Genomic DNA, 24,044 nt, shown 5'->3' with positions numbered 1-24,044 from the left:
TTCATTGAATCCAAATCCCTAACCCCAATCTCCCTTCTAGAACAATCTTGGAGATCAACGGTTGAAATTGTTTCTAAGTCACTTAAATAGTAGTCCACAATAATTAATTGACTTTAATTATTGTACTTTTCCTAAGTTAGACTTAGGAAAAAAGATATAAATTGTTAACTCCATCAAGCAAGCACATAGAAGAGACAAATAATGTCTTCCGCATGCTAAGACACCAAACCTATGTAGAAGACCTTTCGAAGCTACCACTAGCTTCAACATCTAAAAAACAATTTGCCTGACATTTCCTAGAAACAAAAGTACATTAATGGTTGAATCCATGTCATCCAACCCCTACATGTGTTGATGTTATTAGCTAGGACAGGTGCTTCTGCATAGTCTTGGAGTCTAGCATGCAAAAGATGTTAGATTGCCACTTTAGGTGCTTGCTTGAGAGTAGAAAGTGATTATTATAATTTCTTAGTACATTGCCCATGGGACTTTAAATTGATGGAGAACAGGAGTATTGTTAAGGCACCCCTTGCGAAAAGGTCACCAGTTCAAATCCCCTCCATGGGTTAGCCAACCAAAAAAATAAAACTTATGAAAAGTACATTAATTATTTATTTAATTAATGTTGACAATTAAGCCAAGTTTCTAAGAATAAATAATTAAATTATTTAATTGACTTAGATCTAATCTCTACCTTAGATCTCAAATGAGGCTTAGGATCTAATTCTAGCCATTCATCACTTAGGAGATTAGGGTTAGGGATTTGGCTTAATGAAATTATAAAATAAGCCTAAAGGAGAGGTGAAAGACACATTGTGATTGAAAGAGTGATTTTCTCAAGGAGTAAGAGACTCAATGACTGAAGAGAAGTGAAAGGTGTGCAGCAAGGAATTTTCAGGAATGAAATTCAGGGAGGTTGAGCTTGAAGAGGAGGCCAAAAATATAAAGAGGCCGAGTTTCCTAGTGCACAAGGGGCTGCAAAGGTGGAGAAGGAGAAGGTCGATTTGCAGGAGGAGCAAAGTTTTCCAGGGCCAAACTTTTCTAGTGTGGCTGAACCTTTAGAGGGCCGAATTTCTCTAGAGACTGAAATTCCAGTGGACCGAATCCCAGGTTCCAATTGTGCCATATATTTTTTGTAATCTTTGTGGTTCAAGGCTCTAATTTTCCAGATTTAATAAAGTGAAGGAGAAATTGTTTGGGCAGAAATTTTTGTTCTTCCTGTGGTTAATTTTCCTATTTTATTTCCACTGCAATTTTATTTCTGAAGTTAAAAATACCAGTGTAATTATTTTCCAACAGTTTCCAAATTTTATTGAGCAAAATATTTTCTGGGTATAAATTAATTGTTGAGGAAAAATATATTAGAGTTGGTATTAAAAGTTAACACCGTGTTGTTGCACTACACAAGATTTTGCCTCTATAACCTAAAAAAATCAATAGTTCTAGAACAAATTTTATGGTAACATTGAAATAAGAAACACGTGAAAGAAATGAATTATATTTTTCTACAAATTCAAAGTGAAAATGAAGAAGGTTAGTTTGGTTTTCTATGTAATTGTCCCTAGTACATTAGTCTCTTTTGTTGTACACTACAGTGGACTCCTTCTCTAGGTAACTACTTAAGGTTGGTCCTGGATCAAAGCTCATTTGTGAATATTTCAATGTATCCCCAACATATAATTCCTTGTCTTCAGCTGATCATTTATTAAAAATATTGAATCTTGCCCCCAAATCATTCTTTCTACACATCCTTACAAAATATTTATTTACATTTGCCAAATATTCCCAGTAATGTTCAAAGAATTCAAAAAATGAAAAAAAAAAAAGGTTAGCTTGGTTTACTATACAATTGTACTTGTTACTGTAGTGTGCTTTGTTGTAAGCTGCAGTTAATTCTATCTACCTAGCTAGTTAAGGGGCGGCCTTGGATCCAGATAACTTGTGATTATTTTAATATATCACTATCTTGTGATTCCTTGCCTGCCTTTATTTTAACCAGTGAAAATTTTGAAGGTATTCGAAAATCAATCTTTCTGTGCATCTTGAAATTATGGGCATTTGTTGTCTCTTCCAAGAAATTGCATCGAATTGATGTTTGGAGACTTTGTTGGTGAGGTCAATGATCTGGGATTTGATTTACACTCACCAATCTTTGACTGGTTGGACTAAACAAATATCTAGCAGGATCGTATTAGTTTGCTTGCACTCTTTCTGTGTTTTCTGCTCAAACCAAAATGGAGGATTTTATACACTTTACATGTAGCCTAAATTTTTGGATTCTAGGTCTGGGTATTATTGACTCAAAATTCCTCAAAGGGGTCTCACTTGGTTGGTGAAATCAAGGTGTTGGTAATGCCCCCGCGAAACTTTGATTCTCCTATGTGACATGTCTGCCCTTGCAGGGCAATGTGCCACTGCAAGGGGGCTGTCACTCAAAAGGAAGCGATAATAGCCATTAAGTCAGATCATAACTGCAACATGGCATCCAATTTCTTAATAGGTCGCAGATACTCAGCAGTCAAAGTGCTATGAAGCATCTTGCTATAATTCCCTTACATATATGCATGGTCTTGAAAACGGAAGTTTGTGTCATATTTTCTTATTCATGCTGTAGCACTCAATTTTGAGGCTTTAATAGAGCATTATATGATATGTAACTGAGCACTTTTAACCTGATATTGCTATTTAAAATTTTACAATCTCATATATCACAGGTTTAATGATAGACATGCTACCAAAAATGATATTCCCTAACAGTTTTTATGATTGAACCTTCTTATTGCCTAGGACCATTATATGACTATACAAGATAAGAATTAATTTTCACATACCTCCTCATATGCTTTCATGACATTGTGGAGCTGACCACTAGAATATTCGAAATTTCCCAGGTAAATCCATACTTGAATAGAATCAAGAGATATGCTGATTGCTTCTCAAAACTTCGCTGCTTCATTATGAATGGACAACAATGCAAAACACCTTTCCCTAGTTAAGGGGTAATTAACATCACAGTAGGCATAGAACACTCCACTTTCATATTTAATTATTTGGTACACCTTCAGAGGTAGAAGCAAGTCCAGCAAGACAGAGCCAGTATTCACAAAGTAGCCATTTGGGTATATAGTTTCTCCCAAAAGGGTCAGCAAACTCAATAGATGCCGCATTAAGTCTGAAGGAAAGAAGTCAGCATCCACACTAAATTTGGCTGAAGCTTCCCACTTGTTTTGAAGCATGTCAGCATTCCTCGAGTAACTTTTGGCATGATTGTCTTCACCTCGGGATACATGGATCTGCAAAGAATCCATATGTTTAGTGTTGATTTTGTTTGAAATATCAACAATATGATCTGGTTATTCATACTTTGTCATTGATATTGCAAAAATGTTAAGCTGTTCACCTTTGTAATTTAATACAAGAGACACATCACAATTTCTAAGGCAGTGAAAAAAGACATTTATAAGGGCACTATCCAAAGTACCATATGGAAAAGGAACCAGCAAAGGATTTTGCAATATACTTGCATACCATTTCATCTTATGGTTGCCTAATAGACTGCTATGAGCGTCATCGTAACAGCCAGACCATGGTTATCGAAAATTCATAAGCAGTCAGTACAGACCTCCCAAACATTGTAACAACGTGGTTGCCTCGCAAGGACGGAATTATGTGCAATCCCTGAGCTTTGCCAACTCAAAGTAAAAAAATTACCCCTACAAAATCTTAGTCATTCGAATAACAGATTTTAGTTTCCGTGCTTCGCGATAATAACCGGACTTATAGAGAGCAACGTCAACTGCATCATGTGCTGCAGCACAAATGGTAATATGATTTTTTAAACAGCTAAGCAAAACATTGTAAGCGTAGAGAACTCTTCCTGTTTTGCAAAGCCCGTGCACTAAGGAGGTATATGTAATACGATCTTTCTTTTGTATCCTTTTGAATAGATCAATTGCAATATCCACTTTTCCAGCTTTACAAAAACCAGCAATCAATGCATTGTATGTTACAACGTTTGGGACACAGCCCCTTCTTATCATTCCTTCAAAATGCCTATAGGCTGCATCGGTATCACCTGCTTTGCAAAGCCCATTAATGAGTATGGTGTTGGTGTAAACATCACTAATCCAACCACTTGACTCTATATCATATAGCAATCGCAAGGCTCTTTCTAGTTCACCTGCTTTGCAAAAAATGTGAATTATGGAATTATATGTCACGAGATCCAAAGCAATGCCTCTGCTCAACATATGCTCTATACAAGCAGAAGCTTCTCGAAATTTACCCAGCTTAGACAAACCAGTGATTACTGTACAATATGCAAAAGCATCACAGGCATAACCTTTGCTTTTTATCTCCGAAAACAACATGAGCCCCTGTTCAATCTTTCCTGATCTAAAGCAGCAGTTCATTACTGTCGTGTATGTAATAATAGTTGGGACGTATCCCCGCTCCTCAACCTCCTTCAGAAGTTTACGCGAATCATTTGATTTTCCAGCCTTGCAAAGCCCATCAATAAGTATATTGTAAGTGATAATTCTGGGAGAAAACCCCAGACCTTTCAATTTCCTGAACAATCTGAGAGCGTCTGATGCCTTACCGCTCTTGCAGAGTCCATTTAGTATAATATTATAAGTGATATCACATGGAACAAGATCTCTTGCCATCATGTCTTGCACAAGCTTGTTCGCATCTTCCAATTTACCAGCCTTGGAGAAACCATGGATCATGGAATTGTAACTGCAAACATCTGGAGAGATTCCATTCCGCACCATTTCTTCGAAAACTTTCAGCGAATGCGACAACATCGCTTTCCTACTATAACCAGATATCACTGTATTATAACTAATAACATCTGGAACATAACCGACCTCCTTTATTCTATCCAAAATCAGGCGGGCTTCCTCTACTCGATCAGCCTGACAAAACCCTGCAATCAATGAATTATATGTTATCATATCCGGAACACAACCCCAATAAATGCTCTCTTCTATAAGCATTTCAGCCTTTTCAAGCTGCCCAGCTTTGCAGAATGCATAGACACAAACGTTCAGATATCGAGTATCTCTACGCTTTCTCTTGAAGGCATTACTCACAATACAATAAGCCCTGTCACCCTGCATTGCCCTGCAAAGTTCCCTTATCAGCGCAGCACAACACTCCTGACTGGGAAAACACCCTCGAATTTCCACATTTTCTAACAAGAGTATAGCGTCTTCAGCTTTTCGTTGGTCACAGAGTCCAATGATGAGGGAATTCAGGTTAGGAACATTAGGGTTCATGCAATTTTCAAGCATCTCGGCCCGAAAGCCTTGAACACGACTGGTTAAAAGGATATGATCGGCCTTCTGGGAGGGCTTCTTAAACCTTTTATTATTCCTCCATGTCGATCCTTCAAAATCCCTTAGTCGGTGTTTATCTGATTTTTCACATGCTAAATTGGTAGCTTTCTCAGGGATTCGACCCTCCGACAAATTTTCCTTCGAGAGAGTAATACACGAGGTAGCCTGAACTTGAAAACGGTGGGTTTTGGAATCTGGATTACCTTGCAACAAGTTTTTCCGGGTTTTGGTGGTGTATACCATGGACTTGATATTGATCGATGCTCGGAGAGTATGCGCTGCTGAACGCATTGGTGAAGGCCTCTCCAAAAACCTTCAGGGTCATTCATTCGCTTGCATTTTCTTTGAAATCCATTGTGTTGGCAGGTCCCTTTAACGTTTGTACTTCGAGAGAAACGAAAACTTCCCGCTTCAGCGCACTATCATACCCTGAATCTACACATGTTTTTCAAGATTCAGGAAATTGGTGTTTCGCAGGGATCGCTTGGATGAACTTACAAGTCGCTGCCACTACAAACTTTCTACTGATGCCAACAGCCCGCTTTTGGGGTATTTGACATTTAACAGAGGCATTTTACATTTTAGCGTTATCACAATAGAGAAGTTTTTGAATTTAAATTGAATTTCATATGGGAAATAAGAAAAACTAGTTTTCTTTGCTAACCCCCCATCGAGGTGTAGCAACCTGGAGGACATGGGTCAGTGGAGATGGGACGGGGAAGCAGGGTTGGAATTTGGATTCCTCTTTACCCATCGCATAATTTTTTTTTGACGTTTTAAGTTTTTATGATGTCCTTCAAGAAACGTTATGTTTAAAATTTTGCCCTTCCAAAGATGATGTTTTGATAATAAATTAATACTTCACTAATAAAGGTTTCATTAAAAACACATATCTATCATATGAAAAGAAAAAACAAAATTACCATAACACATAAATGACTTATTGAATTCTGAAATTTGGTTTGAAATTATATGGAACACTCACAATAAAATCTCCACAACTCTGAAATCAAATGTCCTTGACTCAAACATGCCATAACATGATATTACTAAGGAGTTCTTATGGGACGTATAAGATGACCAACAAAGTAAAACTATGAGATGGACTATCCTCTGCATCCTCTCCATGATCATAATCACATGGAATCAATGTGATGGACCACCGTGGAGAGATTGTGGTCAAGTAAGTATAATGTATAAAAAGTGTTTTAGTATTTCATAAGCTTCATGAGCCATATCTTTCATATCTTTTAAGTGATATGTTGAGACACTCGATATCTAGTGCAGATTGTAGTCGAAGCAACACTTCCACTGTTCCATAGGTGATATTGTGACATAGGATAACTTTCATAAGAGAGTGGTGAGTTGGTGACACTGTGACAGACCTCTGGCCCAAACAATCCAATAAAGGTGGGTGGCCAATACACTGAGGGAGAGTAAGTGGGAACAAGCAAGATTGTGGTCCAAAATTATTGTGACAAGGAAGAGGTTTTGTTCTTTTAGCTATGTATGTTCGATGATGCACTAACACACTCATGGATTGATTGTTTGATTCATTCAAGTGAGAAATTTAATGATGTTTGCATAAGAGGTAGATACATATTCATTGGATTTCAAGGAAACTATTTGGACTTAGATTCTAATCCAACTTACCCTAATCAAATGAACGAATTGTGAGTTATTGAACGACATTCCTTCTAAGGAGTACGAAATATATATGTTTTCTTCCCCCTATACCTTCTAGGTGACATGTATGCGTATTCAGTCATAATAAGATTGAGCATCTGAAGAGATCTCATCATAAACAAAACATTTCAAACCAAGCCAAATTTGTTGTGTTGTGGACATATATATATATATATATATATATATATATATATATGACATTATTTGATATAAAGTCTTTATTAGACTAGATGCTTATTGATCACTTAGTTTTGTAGACATATATTTAAGGAGACTAGGTAATAATCTTTGTTGAATGGTCTCAAATCCATTTTCCTAGTTGTGTGTCCTTAGGCTTTAGGTGCTTTTGTGCTAATTCCTACTTTAATAAAAATATGTTTCACTTTCTATGTGCGTGCATATTCGAATTCACTTGAAAGCTCTCTTCAATTGGCATGGTCCACTCACATGCTCATCAAGCTCATCAACAAGAAAGCAAATCAATGAAAGGTGAAATCAGGGCCTAAATAGATTTACCCATGGAAAATTGAAATCTTGCAAAATTAATGGCACAAAAGAAAATAGAGAAAGACTGAGAATGTGAAGCCTAGGAATAAAAATACGCACATTGTTATCTATAAGTTTATAATTTCTATTTGTAATAATTCCTAAACTATAAAAGAGCCAAACAAAGGTCATTTCTAGAAGGTTTTGTCAAAAAAGGTTTCCAAGGTAAGATATCTACATTATCATGTTTACAATTGAGTTCTTCAACACCATTTCTACATTTATTAATTCTAATAAATTTAAAAATAGTTTTTAGTGATGTTTTAGACTCGTTTCATTCTGATGGTATTGTACAATTAATAAATTAGGTTTTGTTTTACTTGAAACCGCTTAATGTATAACAAGTATGTGTTTCAATAACACACCTTTTTGGTGATGGATAGAGTAAAACATAAACCATTAAATATACAAACACTTACAAATTTTTAGCAAAATTGTGTTTATAAATTGGAATTGTTGACAATTTTTGTTAGTTCAATGGTATGTCTTAAAATTGCTTTTGTTAGGCTAAGAGTTTGATTTCATGGAATGTAAGAAAATAGGTTAATAGGCCAAGACTAAGAGATATTTGGTAAGGGTGAAAGTCAAACTCGAACTCGGAGTAGGGTAATTTTAAGGAGTGGTTTTTCTATAATAACCGTGACGAGTCAACCTGAATTATGGACAGCTGCCAGTGAAACCATGATGATTCAACGTGCATTATGGATAGCTGCCAATGATAATTGTCCCCAATGTGAATTTCACCAGTGAATTATAATCATTTTTCCCAATATTTAAAAAAAAAAAGACAAAAAATATTAAAATTTTATAGAAAGCAATTCACTAAATTCACTTAATATATTTCAAGTATATTTTTAATTAAAACATCATAAAAAAACCTAAACCGTTTAAAGAATTATATTTATCAAATTTTAATTATTTAAAATTGGAGAGGTTTTTAAATATACTTAATTAATTTATACATTAAAAAAATAAAAATATTTAATCCACACAAATCTACAATTTCCTACAATTTCTTTAAAAGATACCATACTTGATTCCAATCCAAAAAAACTATAAAAAGCTAAAATACTTAATAATAACCGAGCTCTGAATAGCAAGATCGTCATGAATAATATCTTTCAGCGAGTCTTGTCGAAACCACAATCACGAAACTTATGATGCAAACGAATTTTAATTTCAGCCGACCATTTCTGTAAAATAAAGTCGAGGAAACTGCCCTCTAAAGCATCTGGGTTTTTTCTAAACTTCATTTGTTGATAAGATTATATCAATTTATTATAGTGTTCCAAGTTGAAATGGAAAGGCATCACTCTTAGGATATGATATTAATAACGTTTTAAAAAAAAACTTTAACCATCAAAAATACGTTCTGCATCCTTCCCAACACGTCAGGTCAGACGGTTATTTAAAAAAATTCAACGTATTTTACGGGTAAACTGGTCTCTGACGGGCAAAATGCCCGTCAAATTCCAACCCTGCGGGGAAGTGGTAGGCAGAGTCCACGCGAGTGCAAGGATAGGTATAAGAGTGAGAAGTGGAGGGAAAGAACAGGGGAAGGGCAGGTGGACAAACAGGGAAGGAAGGAACAAACCCCAAAAGCAGGCCGGTTATGATGGGAAAGGAAGACAGCGAGGATGGCATGGGGGCCAACGGGATTGTGGGTAGGAGGACGCCAGCAAGTGGCAGGACGAGGGAAGAGGACATGCGGCAAGAGCAACCGGGAGCAAGTGAGAGTTAATGAGAGCTAGTGTGAGAAAGGACGGAGGGTCATCATTCCAAGGTGACGGTGTAGGGATCAGTGCGGGGAGTAAATTCGATAGACAGGTGGAAGAGAAGTGCAAGGACATAATGGGAAGGGGAATAAAACATAAAGGAAAAGAGTCAATAGGCAGTTGCATGCAGAGGGAGAGAACGAGAGCAAGAGAGAAGAAAGGTGGCCGAGGAACGACGACGCACCCGGGGATAGCAGCGGAACCAGCTCTGTTAGTCGATATGTTGCTATTCTGGCCCTGAACCTCTTAAGAATTAGGATGCCTTTCTTCATAAAACTAGGAAAAGTGTCCAGGATAGGTAGGGATTCTGGTAGGGATGAATCCAGGAACTCCTGGAACCCTGGATGGGTGAAGATTATAGATTTCTTAAGAAGAGATAAGAGAATGAAAACCCTGGCGCCGAAGATGGAGCCTAGAGAGAAAGGAGCAAGTAGAGGAAAGACGAGCAAACCTAGTAAGGATACTAGGATGGGGAAGCTCACTATGGCCAAGTGGTGCCTACGGCTAGGAGAGGATGGTGCAGGTACTAGGAATGGAGAGGTTTCCACCACGGTAACCTCAAGAAATGAAATGCGAGAGAGTGTGGCCCTTGCGATTCCTACTGGGAACTCCTCGGGTAAAACAGAGGGAAAAAATGGAGAGTTACATAGAATAAAGAGGAAGAAGAATAAATTTACCTGGTGCGGCGAAGAACAGGGCCAGGGTCCTGCTGTTTAGACCCTCAGAGAAATTCTCCATGGCCAAGCTTCCCTGCGAAGTACAGAATAGTAATTTTGTTTACCCTGGTGGCGGTCTTGTGTGGATGCCTTTGTCGCGTTGTCTGAGTGACAGACGACGAAGAGAGAATAACCCGAAGGTAAAAGAAGAAAGGGCCAGCAGAACCCAAAACCATGAGACGAGTTGGGGAAAGCTAAAAGGAACCATAAAAAGTCTCAAATCCGGCCTTGAAAGGGATACCAAACATGGCACAGGTAAATGGAAAATTGTTTGGATGTCTGTACAACATCAAACTGATACTTTTTATGGTTATGTGATAGGTCTCACCACAAACTACGTCCAGTACAGAGTGGAGGCTAGCAAAAATAAAGAAGCAAACAGTAGCAGCTACGAAGACAACATGGCAAGAGATGGAAAAGAGGCGACCAGGAAGGGTAAGAGAGACACAGGCAAAAAGATTGTTGAGGGGGTGAGCGGCCCCAATAGAGAGCAAAGCAAGAGAGGGAGAAAGACAGGACGAGAACACATGAGAACCCTCATCGATACTTGCATGGCAGGGAACCCACCGGAGGTCCGAGTCAAATAGCTGGCTAGGAGTGAGAACTAAATGACAACATAAAGAACCAAGACATTCTCATGGAATAATAGGAGGACATGGTTCATGACCTAGGGAACTCCCACCGACGGCACACTCTCTTCGGACAGACGATCCATCAATACTAGATCATGAAGAACGTGGTGGCCCAGGCTATGACTCTCAATAGGGAACAAGCAACAAGCAAAGGTTCAGAGGCAAAGGAGGACACCAAGGAGAAGGATCCCATCAGAGTAGAACTCCTCAGGGAGATAGCGGCAGTCCAGATCCAAACTTATCGAAACAACTTAGCACTGGGGAGAATTGAACAAACACTGCAAGATATGAAGAGGAGCGAGATGCTGGGCTCCAGTGCCAAAGTGCCAGCCCTAGTAATATCCTCGGATGAGGATTGAATCAAAGGTCCAGCTACATTTTGTTGAAGTTTTATGATGAATAGCTTTTACTTGTTAAACTTGAAATGCAGTATAGATAGTATAAATAATGTTGCTGCACTGATAGAGAAGGATTTATTTAAATTTTGGAAATTTTTTAATGTTGATAGGTGGCTACCTGGTTTCTTTCGGGCAGGTAAGGCCACCTGGAACAAATGAAAAAATTGATTTTGGAAAGATAATATTGATGAGCCTCATCATTGGGTAATTATATGGGCCTTAATTCACCTCCTAGCTTAGTCAAACCAACTATTCTCACAACTTATTGCATACTTTTGATTATATTTTGCTTATGAGATGAGTTAGAGTTGGATATTTTGCTTTGTGGTCTAATGTGCATGTAATGCAGGATTAAAGGGTAAAAACAAGGCATTTTGGCAAAGATCTTGGTCAAAACTCGAATGGGACAAGGGAGAGGAATTATAGGAGGGAAATCCTCCTCATTTACTACCCCTCCATTCGAATATTCCTTCATCAGCTCAGAGTGCAACCAGCGAAATCATGAGGACTAGAAGGCAGTCGAGCAAGTGGAAGTCAAAGCACCAGTTTATCTCTAGTTTGGGAGCCGAGCGTCCCTAATTTTAAGGAAGTCGTTGGAGACTTCATAAGTATAAGTAGAGAGGCCTAGGACCTCAGTAGGATTCAATTTTTATTCAGACTTTTGATTGTAAAACTCTATTTTTATTTTCAAGTTGCAAGACTTGTGACAGTTTTTTATGTAATCCATTGTTTTGATAATAAGAATGAGTTCTGTTTTGAGCCAACACTGAGTTAACTCAGAGGGTTGAAGCTCTTGAGTTAGGGCCTAACCCTAGCAACTACGGCTCCTATTTACTATACATGTATGCTAGCGCATAGATTCATGGTTTAAACGTTCATTCGCTTAAGTCGCTGCATTTTCATTACAGCAGGGTAGAGTAGATTGGTTGCGTTTTAGATTTCTAGTTATTGCATGAGCTTTGGAGTTTGTTGTCTTAATTCAGTATTTGGTTCATTTCATCGTTATCGTCTTCAATCACTCTCTTTCTGTAATAGATCTCACTCATATTCACATTTCCTTCAGCACGAAATACTTAAGTGCGAGCCAATAAATCACGCCTTAAGCAGATTATACCTATAGATCTCCTTACTGTCCGATCCACAACAAACCTGACAAATCACCGTCTGATTCATTTCAACGCTTGACTTTATGCTCTCCAGATCTCCATCATCGATCTATCTAACTTGATCCAATAGCTATCATGAATTCTTCCACCTACTTTATGCGCTCCAAATCTTCACCGTTGATCTGTCGCGCCCTTGATTCAACGGTTATCGCGTCACCCAATCGCTAACCAGCTTGGCCGATTTCCACCGTTGATCAACCTCGCTTGATCCAACGGTTATCGCGTAATCTTGCACGGATTCTTGCATGACCTTTATCCGCCTGAGAGCACGCGAGAAAAGTGGTTTTCTCGTGCTACGTGTCACCGAGTTAGGCTAATCGCGCAAAAATTTGGAATTCCGCTTACAGCCTTGAGGGCACACGAGAAACTGCTTACTCCTACGGAAACCCGCTCCATCATTCCGCGCATTTTCTTTCCTTCTGTCGCTAGGTGACTTAATCATGTTTGCCTGTCGATTCACTTAAACCCCGCAATAAGATTGCTGCGACTCAATCTTTCATTTAACCATGTTGTCCATCGATTCACTTAACCTACACGATAAGATCTACGCCGCTCATATTTCGTTAATCCTGTCCATCCATCTATTCACTCAATCTCATGTGATAGGATCTCCGCCATTCATCTTCCAATTAGTCTTGTTCGTTCATCTCTTGACTTAAACCTCCCGCGATAGGATCTCCGCCATTCATCTTCCGATTAGTCTTGTTCGTTCATCTCTTGACTTAAACCTCCCACGATAAGATCTCCGCCATTCATCTTCTGATTAGTCTTATTCGTCCATCTATTCACGTAATCTTCTGCGATAAGATCTTTGTCGCTCATCTCCCATTAATATTGTTCCCGATCAATCCAACGGTTCCGCTGCACTTCTGCTTCGTTACGTCCTCCTTTCACTGATTTCAATCTTCGCTTGCTCTTCCGCTTAACTCCTTGCATGCTTGATTTTACCAAAAAAACTAAAAACGCAAAAACAGCTTTCGTTTAGTTTCTTTGCTTATTCATTAGTTTAGTTTGATACTCTTTACTTCTATAACTTAGATAGCAGCATTAGGTTAGTGTTGATTTAGCAATTCTACTTAGTTTAGCTGTTTAAATGGTTAATTAAGATATGGTGTGATTTAGCATTACATGTTGTTTTCTTCATCACTGCAGTAGAATAGCTCTCCTAGAATAGATTTGCTCTTCTTCCATCAAAGAATCAAGCTTCTTCTGACTCTATAGAAGTCTGACTTGGAACCCTTGGGGTCTCTTACCAGATGAACAAGTGACAACAGGCATGACCTTCAATTCTACTTATGCATATAGCATTGTCACCTCCAAGTTTGTACGAACCCCGAGTTGATTAGTAACGCTGGTAGCCCAGGAGTTGCAGTGTCCTTGTTGCAATATTAGTGCTCATCACTTTTTGGCGTCGTTGTCGAGGGGGTGTCAGAGTAGAATGTGAGTACTGCTTTCTTTTCTTGTATTCCTAGACTGCTTTCTTTTTTTCTATTTCTAGTCTTCAACTTTCTTCCATTAGTTTATTTTTGCAAAAGTAATCTAGTAGCTTCCTTTCTTTCATTTGTCATTATTTGCTTTCCTTTCCATTCTGCAAGTAGAATTTCAATTCAGCAAGTAGTTTCTTTCTGTCAGTAGTTTTCTACAAGTAGTTTCTTTCTATCAGTTGTTTTCTACAAGTAGAATTTCAATTCAGCAAGTAATTTCTTTCTGTCAGTAGTTTTATGCAAGTAGTTTCTTTCTATCAGTTGTTTTCTACAAGTAGAATTTCAATTTAGCAAGTAGTTTCTTTCTGTCAGTAGTTTTCATTCAATCAGCAATTTCATTCCTGCAAAATACTTTCTTGCTAAAAAAAACTTCCAAAAAACAACCCAAAAACATTTCCTTTCATACCTCGTAGGAATAGGGACAATTTAGGAAAATTCTTGCCAAATACCCCCACTGCATCCAACATCCAACCTTCTCTCTTCTTCGGTGGATGTGAACTAGAGGAACCTTTAGGTGAGCAACCTGACATATTTGAAGAACCTATAGGGGAAGATGAAGAAGAAGAACCCATCCCTACTGAGCCAATGTTGAAAACCAAAATGACAGAGAGAATAGAGAGAGAGTTGAGGTGTCTTCCCCGTCAGGGAACCAATGGGGACACTAAGATGAAGAATATAATGTAGGTTTTAACCCCATACAGAAATTACCTGCATACAAATTCTAAAACACAGAAAATAAACAATGCGAGATCATAACACATAAAACACATATACACAGAGATTTTCCCTTGGATCCCAAAACTGGGACTACCAGCTTGATTTTTCATTATGTTGCTTTCAATGTTACAATACATATTTATACATGTCGAAGCATCCAATACCATGGACCGAAAACCATCGCGTCCAATACCATGGACCCAAAACCATTGTGTCCAAAAAACATGTGCGAAAATCATGCACAAAACCATAGGTGGGTCTGCCCAACCTAACATAGGGTCCAAAACCAAAATTTTCCGGAGCGATGCCCCGGATGCCATAAAGTGGGGTTATGGGTGCCCTTCAAACCCCCTGTTAACTATGTGGAAAGAATATAACACAACCCAACATTCTCCCACTTGTTTTCTTTCCACAGGGGGCCACAAGAGAGCTTAGTCATTTTCCCAGCCCTAAAATGCCCATTGTCTCTCTACACCAAGAGAACTTCTCAGAGCTCACAGATTTTGTCAATGCATCTGCAGTATTCTTCAAAGTGTCCACCTTTACCAGCAACACCTTTTTGTCTTCTATAATATCCCTCACAAAGTGATACTGAATATCAATGTGCTTTGTCTTTGAATGATATGCAGGGTTCTTTGCCAAGAAAATTGCACTTTGGCCGTCACAGTCTATCCTTATAACTTCCTGTACTAACCCCATACTTGAACACATTCTCTGCAACCAAACTGCTTCCTTGCTTGCTTGAGTGGCTGCCATGTATTCTGCCTCTATAGTTGATAGTGCCACTACAAATTGTTTCTTACTCGTCCAACTGACTGCACCTCCAAATAGGTTAAACACATACCCACTTGTAGATCTTCTCTGATCCAGATCTCCAGCCTAGTCTGCATCAACAAAGCCACGAATATCTAACACTCTGTCCAATCCTGGTCTTCCTTGGTAGCACAAACCATAATCACTAGTGCCACGCAAATACCTGAAAACCCGCTTCATTGTTGTCCAATGCTCCTTACCTGGTTTTGACATAAACCTGCTCAATACTCCCACTGCATGTGCAGTGTCTGGTCTAGTACAGACCATTGCATACATCAGGCTACCGATTGCACTTGCATATGGAACACGGGACATGTCCTCTTCCTCTTCTTGTGTCTTGGGACATTGTTCAGCAGATAACCTCACACCTACAGGAATAGGAACCTTCACCGGTTTACTATCCTGCATATTAAACCTTTGCAGTATTGTCTCGACATACTTCCTTTGGTTTAACCAGAGCTTCCTCTTTGCCCGATCTCTTTTAATTTCCATGCCCAAAATATAGTTTGCAGCACCAAGATTTTTCATGTCGAATTTGGAGGACAATTGGGTCTTCAAATCCTGGATAATTTCTTTGTCATTTCCAACCAGCAACATATCATCCACATACAAGACCATATAAATAACACGGTCACCAATTAATTTAAAATACACACTGTGATCTGCTTTGCTTCTAGTAAAGCCAAGTCCCTGTATAAATGTATCAAATTTCTGATACCACATCCTTGGTGACTGTTTTAACCCATATAGAGACTTCTTTAACTTGCATACCAGTTCTTTCTTACCCTTCGCTACAAAGCCTTCAAGTTGCTTCATGTAGATTTCCTCTTCCAGATTCCTGTGAAGAAATGTTGTCTTCACATCCATTTGTTCTACCTCAAAATCAAAAGCAGCAACAACAGATAAAAGTAATCTAATAGAAGTTACCTTGGCAACAGGAGAAAAAATATCACCAAAATCAACTCCCGACACCTGGGAATAACCTTTTGCTACCAACTGAGCTTTGTATTTCTCCACTTTTCCTTCTGCATTTGTCTTCTTTCTGAACACCCATTTGCAGCCAATGGGTTTTCTTCCAGCCGGCAACTCCATCAGATCCCAAGCCTCATTTTTGTGCAAAGATGCCATTTCATCAAACATGGCCTCTTTCCACAGTTTTCCATCCTCTGAATCTACTGCTTCCTTCACAGTTCTGGGATCATCGTCAGTAATAGATAAAGCAAAATTTGAACAGAAAGCAGATGGACTATACCTTTCAAGCTGCCTTCTTTCTCGAACTGATCTTCTCATACTTGGAGTTTGTGGCTCTTCATCTTCTGATTTCTCCTCTGCTGTAGAGTCTGATTCTTCCTCCTTTAGCTCAAACTCTATCTTCTCAGGTTCCTTTTGTTGGATTTCATGTTTAATAACATCTCTCACCTCTCTGAACACCACATCTCGGCTGTACACAACCTTTTGTGTGACTGGGTTCCAAAGCTTATAACCCTTTAAACCATCCTTATACCCAATAAAGATGCACTTTTCAGATTTACTATCCAACTTGGTTCATTTCTCATTTGGAACATGTACATATGCCTCACATCCAAATACCCTCAGATGTGAAAGAGAGGGTTTCTTACCAGTCCATACCTCTTGTGGAGTCTTATCCTCCAACGATGATGAAGGTGACCTGTTGACCAGGTAACATGCAGTATCTACCGCCTCTGCCCAGAATTCCTGTCCTAACCCGGCACCATTGAGCATGCTTCTTACCCTTTCCATCAACGTCTTATTCATTCTTTCTGCAACTCCATTTTGTTGAGGTGTATATGGAGTAGTATTTTGCCGTGCTATACCACACTTCTTACACAATTCTTCAAATTCCTTCATGTAAAACTCTCCACCATTATCTATCCTCAACACCTTTATCTTCTTCTCTGTTTGGTTTTCCACCGGAGCCTTAAATTCTTTAAACCTGTCAAAGACTTCAAATTTCTTCTTAAGGAAATATATCCATGTATTCCATGAGAAGTCATCTATAAATGATACATAGTACACAGACTTACCTAGTGATGGAACCTTCACAGGTCCAAACACATCACTGTGCACAAGTTCTAATATTTGTTTTGCTCTCTTACTACCAGAGAGGAAACTCACCCGATTCTGCTTCTCATTTACACAATTTTCATAGAAATCAAAATCCAGAGAGCTATTACTCATACCTTCTACCATACCTTTACCATGAAGTATACGAAGGTCTTTTTCTCCAATATGTCCAAGCCTTTGATGCCATAACATGGTCTTCTCTCCAAAGACCACTAGATTTTCTGCTCCACTTTCAGGAACCACAGAACTATTGCACCCATCAATAACAGTGCTACCTTTCATCTTGTACAGAGTTCCAATCCGAACTCCCCGCATCAATACCAGTGCTCCTCGAACCATCTTGCAGGTATCCTTCTCGAACACTATTTTTACACCTGCATCATCCAGCTTGCTAACAGAAATCAGATTTTTTGCTAATGCAGGAATATGTAGAACACCTGGAAGCGTTCTAACCCTTCCACCTTGCAATTTCAACTTTACTTTTCTGCAACCAACGATTCTAGCTTTCCTGTCATCCCCCAAGAAGACATCACGACCATCATATTTCTCATACTCGTAGAACCACTCTCTATGGGGAGTGAAGTGAAAGGATGCACCTAAGTCAATCAACCATACCTCGTGATCTACATGTGTACTTGAAGAAGCCAAGTACACATCCCCACCTTTATCTGAGGTGGTTTTTGCCTTTGCAGAAGGAGCCTCATCAGATCCCTTTCCTTTGTCAAGAGCTTTAGATTTACAGTCCTTTTGTAGTGCCCTTCCTTTCCACATTTCCAGCACACCACCTTTACAGGTTTTCCTGGAGATTTAGATCTCCCTTTAGATTTAGATCTCCCATTCGATGACTTATTTTTGTTTATGTTCTGGGTCCGCCCTCGTACAGACAAGGCATCACCATTTTATCTCTTCATAATTTTCCGTCTCATCTCATCCGTCAGCAAGGATGAGACTATTTCATCAAAATGCAAGGCAGTTGCATTGCTACCTATTGCAATAACCAGACTATCCCACGAATCTGGTAGACAACACAACAAACTGATGCACTTATCTTCATCTGAAATTTTAATATCAATAGATGCTAATTGACTTACCACAGTATTAAATGCATTCAGATGCTTTGTCACCGAGTCTCCATCTTTCATCCTCAGGTTATACAGTTTTTTCTGCAGGAACAGTTTATTCACCAGAGACTTAGATTGGTACAAAGTCCCTAACTTATCCCACAAAGCCTTCGCCGTAGCTTCCCCTAATACATTCAGCAATACTGAATCTAAGACACACAATCGTATTGTGCTCTTTGCCTTCCGATCCAACTTCTTCCATTCTTCATCGGACACTCCCATTGGTTTAGTACCTGGATCTACCGCGATCCATTGATCTTTATCCACCAATAGATCCTCCATTTTGAGTCTCCATAACTCAAAGCTCTGACCATTAAATTTCTCAATCTCTATCTTTCCACTGCTCGCCATCTTCTTTCACCACCAGAATCGATCTCATAGATCTCCCACTAAACAGGGTCTACCACAGGCCCGAGCGAAACCCCTCAGCAACAAAAGCGTCCCCTTGAAGCCAAAACAACTCTGATACCAAATGTAGGTTTTAACCCCGTACAGAAATTACCTGCATACAAATTCTAAAACACAGAAAATAAACAATGTGAGATCATAACACATATACACAGAGATTTTCCCCTGGATCCCAAAACCGGAACTACTAGCGTGATTTTTCATTATGTTCCTTTCAATGTTACAATACATATTTATACATGTCGAAGCATCCAATAACATGGACTGAAAACCATTGCGTCCAATACCATGGACCGAAAACCATCGCGTCCAAAAAGCATGTGCGAAAATCATGCACAAAACCATAGGTGGGTCCGCCCAACCTAACATAGGGTCCAAAACCCAAAAAATTTCGGGCCGTTGTCCCGGACCCCATAAAGTGGGGTTATGGGTGCCCTTCAAACCCCTTGTTAACTATGTGGAAAGAATATAACACAACCCAACATATAAGCCCCTCTGCTCTACCTCATTTCCATGGCATGACCACAGAGGACCCTGACACTTTCCTATTTGAGTTTGTTGTTATATGCCGAACTTATGACTATATAGATGATGAGCAAAAGTTAAAACTGTTTCCATCTACCCTCAAGGATGTAGCATTGCGCTGGTTCATTGGTTTACCTGGAGATAGCATCATAACTTGGGCTCAGATGCAGCAGGCTTTTAACAACAAATATAGGGACTATTGTAGATCAAAGGATACTAAAGAAGAGATTTTCATGATGACCATGGGCTAGGATGAATCCTTAGAAGACTATGAAGAAAGATTCCAGCTCAGTTACAAAAGGGCCAAGTGCACACTTGACCCTGAGTCACTAAAGTTGGTCCTGCTCAGAGGAGTAAAGGAAGATCTTCCGAATACCTTACATCTGTTAGCATGAGGGGATATATACCAATTACCCTATGAGGATATCAAGATTGTCTTTAGAAACCATTCTAGGGCAGCCAGGAAGAAGGGTAGGGGTAGTCAACCTATGGCCAATACATCATCTTCCAACTCATCCATCAAGGGTGAAATTGGAAATATGTTGGAAGATTTCAAAAGTGAGATGCCGCAAACCCTTGCCTTGGAGTTGGACACCATGAACATCAAAAGGAAGCAAGAGGAAGCAGAGAGAGCCTTGGCCATCATTTGTCCTAGATGCACCAGGAGGCACCCTAAGAACTAATGTCCATTGAACTGCATTAAGATTTGTTCGATTTGTGAAGAAAACCACTCCATAGACAAGTGCCCTTCTTTACCTGGACTCAAAGTTGTATATCAAGGAGCTAAAGGGGTCACTGAGCAGCTTTGTTACATCAACCAAAGGAGACCTCCTGGGCCTAGACCACACCAGTAGGGTATGCAAGGGTCATCCCATGCATATTACAACTCCAACCAAACCACAATTATACCTTCTTGGGGACCCCCTGCTCATCCTTCTTGATCTACACCCCCTCCTTGGTCCTATGCATCTCAGTATCATTCCCAGCCAGCCAGCCAATCATTTCAACCTTATGTTCAGCCACAACCTCAGTGGAATACCCCACACTAGGGGTGGAGGCCCCAATACAACAATGCCCCAGCTCTATTTCCTTCACCACTTACCCAACCACAACTCCTACACTCTGCTCCACCCAAGGAACCCCAAATGCCTGCCCAACCAAATCCAAACCCAAATAATAGGCGAGCTCAACAAGTATACCATGGAGAGACATCATACCCAGTTTATGTTGTAGAAATCCAGGAGATCAACTTAAGATCTGGGAGATTCTCCTAGATAACCAACCTCCCTCTCCACATAGGGAGGTTGAGGAAGAAAGAAAGAAAAGCAACCTTAAAGTAAATCCACCATTTCTTGAGAGATTAGCCCAACCACTCTAGCCTAACCCAGAAGAACTTGAACTTTTGGGAGAATTGAAAAATCTGTGTAAAGATCCCCCTTCTCCAAGCAATAAAAGATGTTCTCATTTACAATAAATTTATTAAGGGGAAGTGCTTCAAGCATCTAGGAAGGAGAAAAAGAGATGCCCCTACCATTAATTTCATTGGGCAGCTGTCTAACTTAATGCTGGGGCAAGTAATATGTCCAAAATATTTGGACCTTGGAAGCCTTGTAGTAGATGTGCACATCAATGGCACCATTGTTCCACACACTCTAATTGATCTTGGGGCTGCAATTAATGTGATGACCAAGGACACCATGCTCAAGTTCAACCTCCAAGGGGCATTGAGGAAGACCACAACAGTGTTGCAACTTGCAGACTGTTCCACAATCACCCCTGAGGGAATTGTGGAGGATGTGATGGTCTCCATTGACTCCTAGGAGTACCCTGCAGATTTCCTAGTTCTCCAGCCTAAGGCTAAGCTTATTGGTTACCTTCTCATCCTTGGGAGGCCATGGTTGGCCACAGCTGATGCTTACATTAGCTGTAGAGCTAGAATATGACCATCAAGAATGGGCACATGTCCAAGCAGTTAGTCCTATACCCTCTTGCTCAACCTTCTCTAGAGCATGATTTACCTTTATGGTTGGAGGAGGAGGAAGAAGATGAGGCTTATTCAACCCAACTTTATGCTTTGGAAGCAACCATAGGAGGAGGACAACAAGATGACGATGACTTAATTGAACACCTGCTCTAAAGTCCAATTCCTAGTTTGTTACCATTAGAAGAAGAAGTAAAGGAAACCCAAAACAATCATCCAATTGACTTATGCTTGGCCAATTCCAACCCAATCTGTGTCAAAACCATAGAATTTGGCCCAGAGAAAACTTTAAAAATTAATCCATCTCTTTCTGCTCTTGAAGAGGAAAAGTTATGCAACATGTTGAGAGAAAATCTAGAAGCCTTCGCTTGGAGTTATAAAGAAATGAAGGGAGTACACACTGAGTACACCCCTCAACGTGTACTCACCACATATACATCAAAGAAGGTTGCAAGCCAGTCAGGAAACCACAAAGGAGGATGAATCCAACTCTTAAGATATAGTCAAAGAGGAACTGCAAAAACTACTAGATGCAGAATTCATTTACCCTATCTTTGACAGTGAGTGGGTCTCTCCTTTAGAGTTAGTTCCCAAGAAAAATGGTAAGTGGAGGATTTGTGTAGATTATAGGGAGTTGAACAAAGCCACAAAGAAGGATCATTTTCGCCTGCCCTTCATTGACCAAGTGCTATATGGATTGGCAAGGAAGAAGTTATTTTCTTTCCTAGATGGATTCAGTGGGTATAACCAAATCCAAATCTGCCCAAAAGACCAGGATAAGACCACATTCACATGTCCTTGGGGTACTTTTTCCTATAGGGTCCTTCCTTTTGGCCTATGCAATGCTCCTGCCACTTTCCAGAGAGCAGTCTTGAGTATTTTTGTTGAATTAGTACATGATGTAGTGGAAATCTATATGGATGATTTTACACCTTATGGCTGTGATTTTCAAGAAGCCCTAACTAACCTAGGCAAAGTATTGCACAAATGCATTGAAATGAACCTGTCTCTCAGTCTAGAAAAATGTGAATTCTTAATGACTAAAGGGATCATGCTAGGTCATTCAATATCCCAACAAGGACTACAGGTGAACCCAAACAAAATAGCAATCATCCAAAGGGTCCCACCTCCTCAAAAGTAGAGGGTCCCATATTTGGGTTGAAAACCTCGTGAGGCGGCCCAATGTGAAAAAAATGAAAAGAATAAGAATATCCCTGGGTGAAAACCTTCATTGAGGCGCCCAGGGCAAACATCTTGTTGAAAATGCAACAAGATGATGGAGCTTAGTGGAAAGGAGTCGCATTCACTAAGTGGGCCCGCAGGCTATTTTTGGCGCAAAGTCTATTTTTAGACATATGGATCATGGTCTATGAGTTGCAGGATGCTATTTGTGAATGATTGGTCATGTTGGTAAAAATAGATGGACTTCTATTTTTAGACATATGGGCGGAGTCTATTTTTAGACTGCTAGTCTAAATATAGAATAGTCAAATATTATTAGCTCTTAATAATATTTGGACTATAAACATTATCTTATTCTCTTGGAGCACTTCAGTTCGAGCTACGGATGTGGCACATGCAGCTGCCAGAAGGAAATACGCTTTTCCAATGGGTTAGTTGAGCTATTGCATGATGGACTTTAGTTAGAACTCAAGTGGTTGAGTTTTGGTGGAGTTGATTGAAGAGTTGATGGAGTTGTGTTCAGTTTGACTTGGTTGAACTAGTTGTATTTAGTCTAACTAAAGAATACACTAGTGATGATTTGTGTGAATTAATTATTAATTAATTCACTAATTATTGACTCATAAATCAACTAAAGAATACGTCAGTTAACTTAGTGCATGGACAGTTCAGTGGAGACAGGTGTTAGAGGTGAGTGAAAGGGCAAGACAGCTATCAGTTGTGACTATAGTTGCGCATGAGATTTGCACAATCAGTGGATTGAGTATTGCCAATGAGGATTGTGCAGTGCAACACAAGGTATAACAAGTTTGGATCAGCCATTCTCATCTATTCTCAAGCAGGATTGCGCAGTGGAGGCAGGCAAGCAGCGGAGGAGATTTGAACCTGTGATTGATTCAGATCTGAGCTAGTTTTGTGTGTAACAGGTGGAGATAGTACTGAGTACTTGCGAGGAGTATTGTACTATGTATTGTTACATGTTCTCAATCATTATAATATACAGATAGTTGGGGGTTTTCAGCTGTATGCTTTCCCCGGGTTACATACTGTGTTAATGTGCGCATGCGATTGATGTTTCATTGTTTTTAATTCCGCAAAATTTATGATCAACGTAGAGGAGATTATGTATTATGCATGTATTCCGCAATAGTGTATAATCAGGATAATCTTTGTGAATAAGTGTCATATTATTCAAAATTTCTATATGGTATCAGAGCAGAGTTGATCATCAAATCTATTATTCAGAAAGTGTTTACATTTTATTTCTTCAGGCAGAGTCTGTAATCGGGCCAGGTAGCCTCTGGATTCATCCTTCTTTTGGAAGGTGAGATATCTGGTGAATGCCCATACAGTCAATCTATGTACGAGAAAGACTTTGTTCTCACGAATTTTAGATCAGAAGCGGTTGAGTTTTGAGCTGGTGGAATTCGAATTTGCAGCAGTGTTTTCTTGGTGTCAAAGTTGAAA

At 39.5% G+C, this 24,044-nt stretch overlaps 1 protein-coding gene across 3 annotated transcripts in view; it reads right to left on the bottom strand.

The window, feature by feature from the left end:
- Nucleotides 1–5,911, bottom strand: part of LOC149203346 (uncharacterized) — a 62,940-nt gene extending 57,029 nt beyond the window's left edge. For 2 of the 3 annotated variants that reach the window (XM_089403417.1, XM_089403418.1), the window contains exons 1-2: nucleotides 3,529–5,911; nucleotides 2,832–3,293 (exon numbers count right to left, since the gene is read on the bottom strand). In XM_089403417.1, coding sequence (XP_089259543.1) covers nucleotides 3,714–5,633 — 1,920 coding nt within the window. In that variant the 5' untranslated portion in view covers nucleotides 5,634–5,911 and the 3' untranslated portion in view covers nucleotides 2,832–3,293; nucleotides 3,529–3,713. Of the gene's footprint in view, nucleotides 1–2,831; nucleotides 3,294–3,481 lie in introns of all 3 variants that reach the window. The other variant, XM_089403419.1, reaches the window with a different exon arrangement.
- Nucleotides 5,912–24,044: the final 18,133 nt, after the last annotated feature.

The sequence above is a fragment of the Pinus tabuliformis genome, chromosome 2_1, assembly GCF_031772625.1.
Source record: "Pinus tabuliformis cultivar Carrire ecotype Pingquan chromosome 2_1, CPIR1, whole genome shotgun sequence".
NCBI lineage: Eukaryota > Viridiplantae > Streptophyta > Pinopsida > Pinales > Pinaceae > Pinus > Pinus tabuliformis.
Note: the sequence above shows the minus strand (reverse complement) of the source record. Positions and strands in the feature narration are given on the sequence as shown.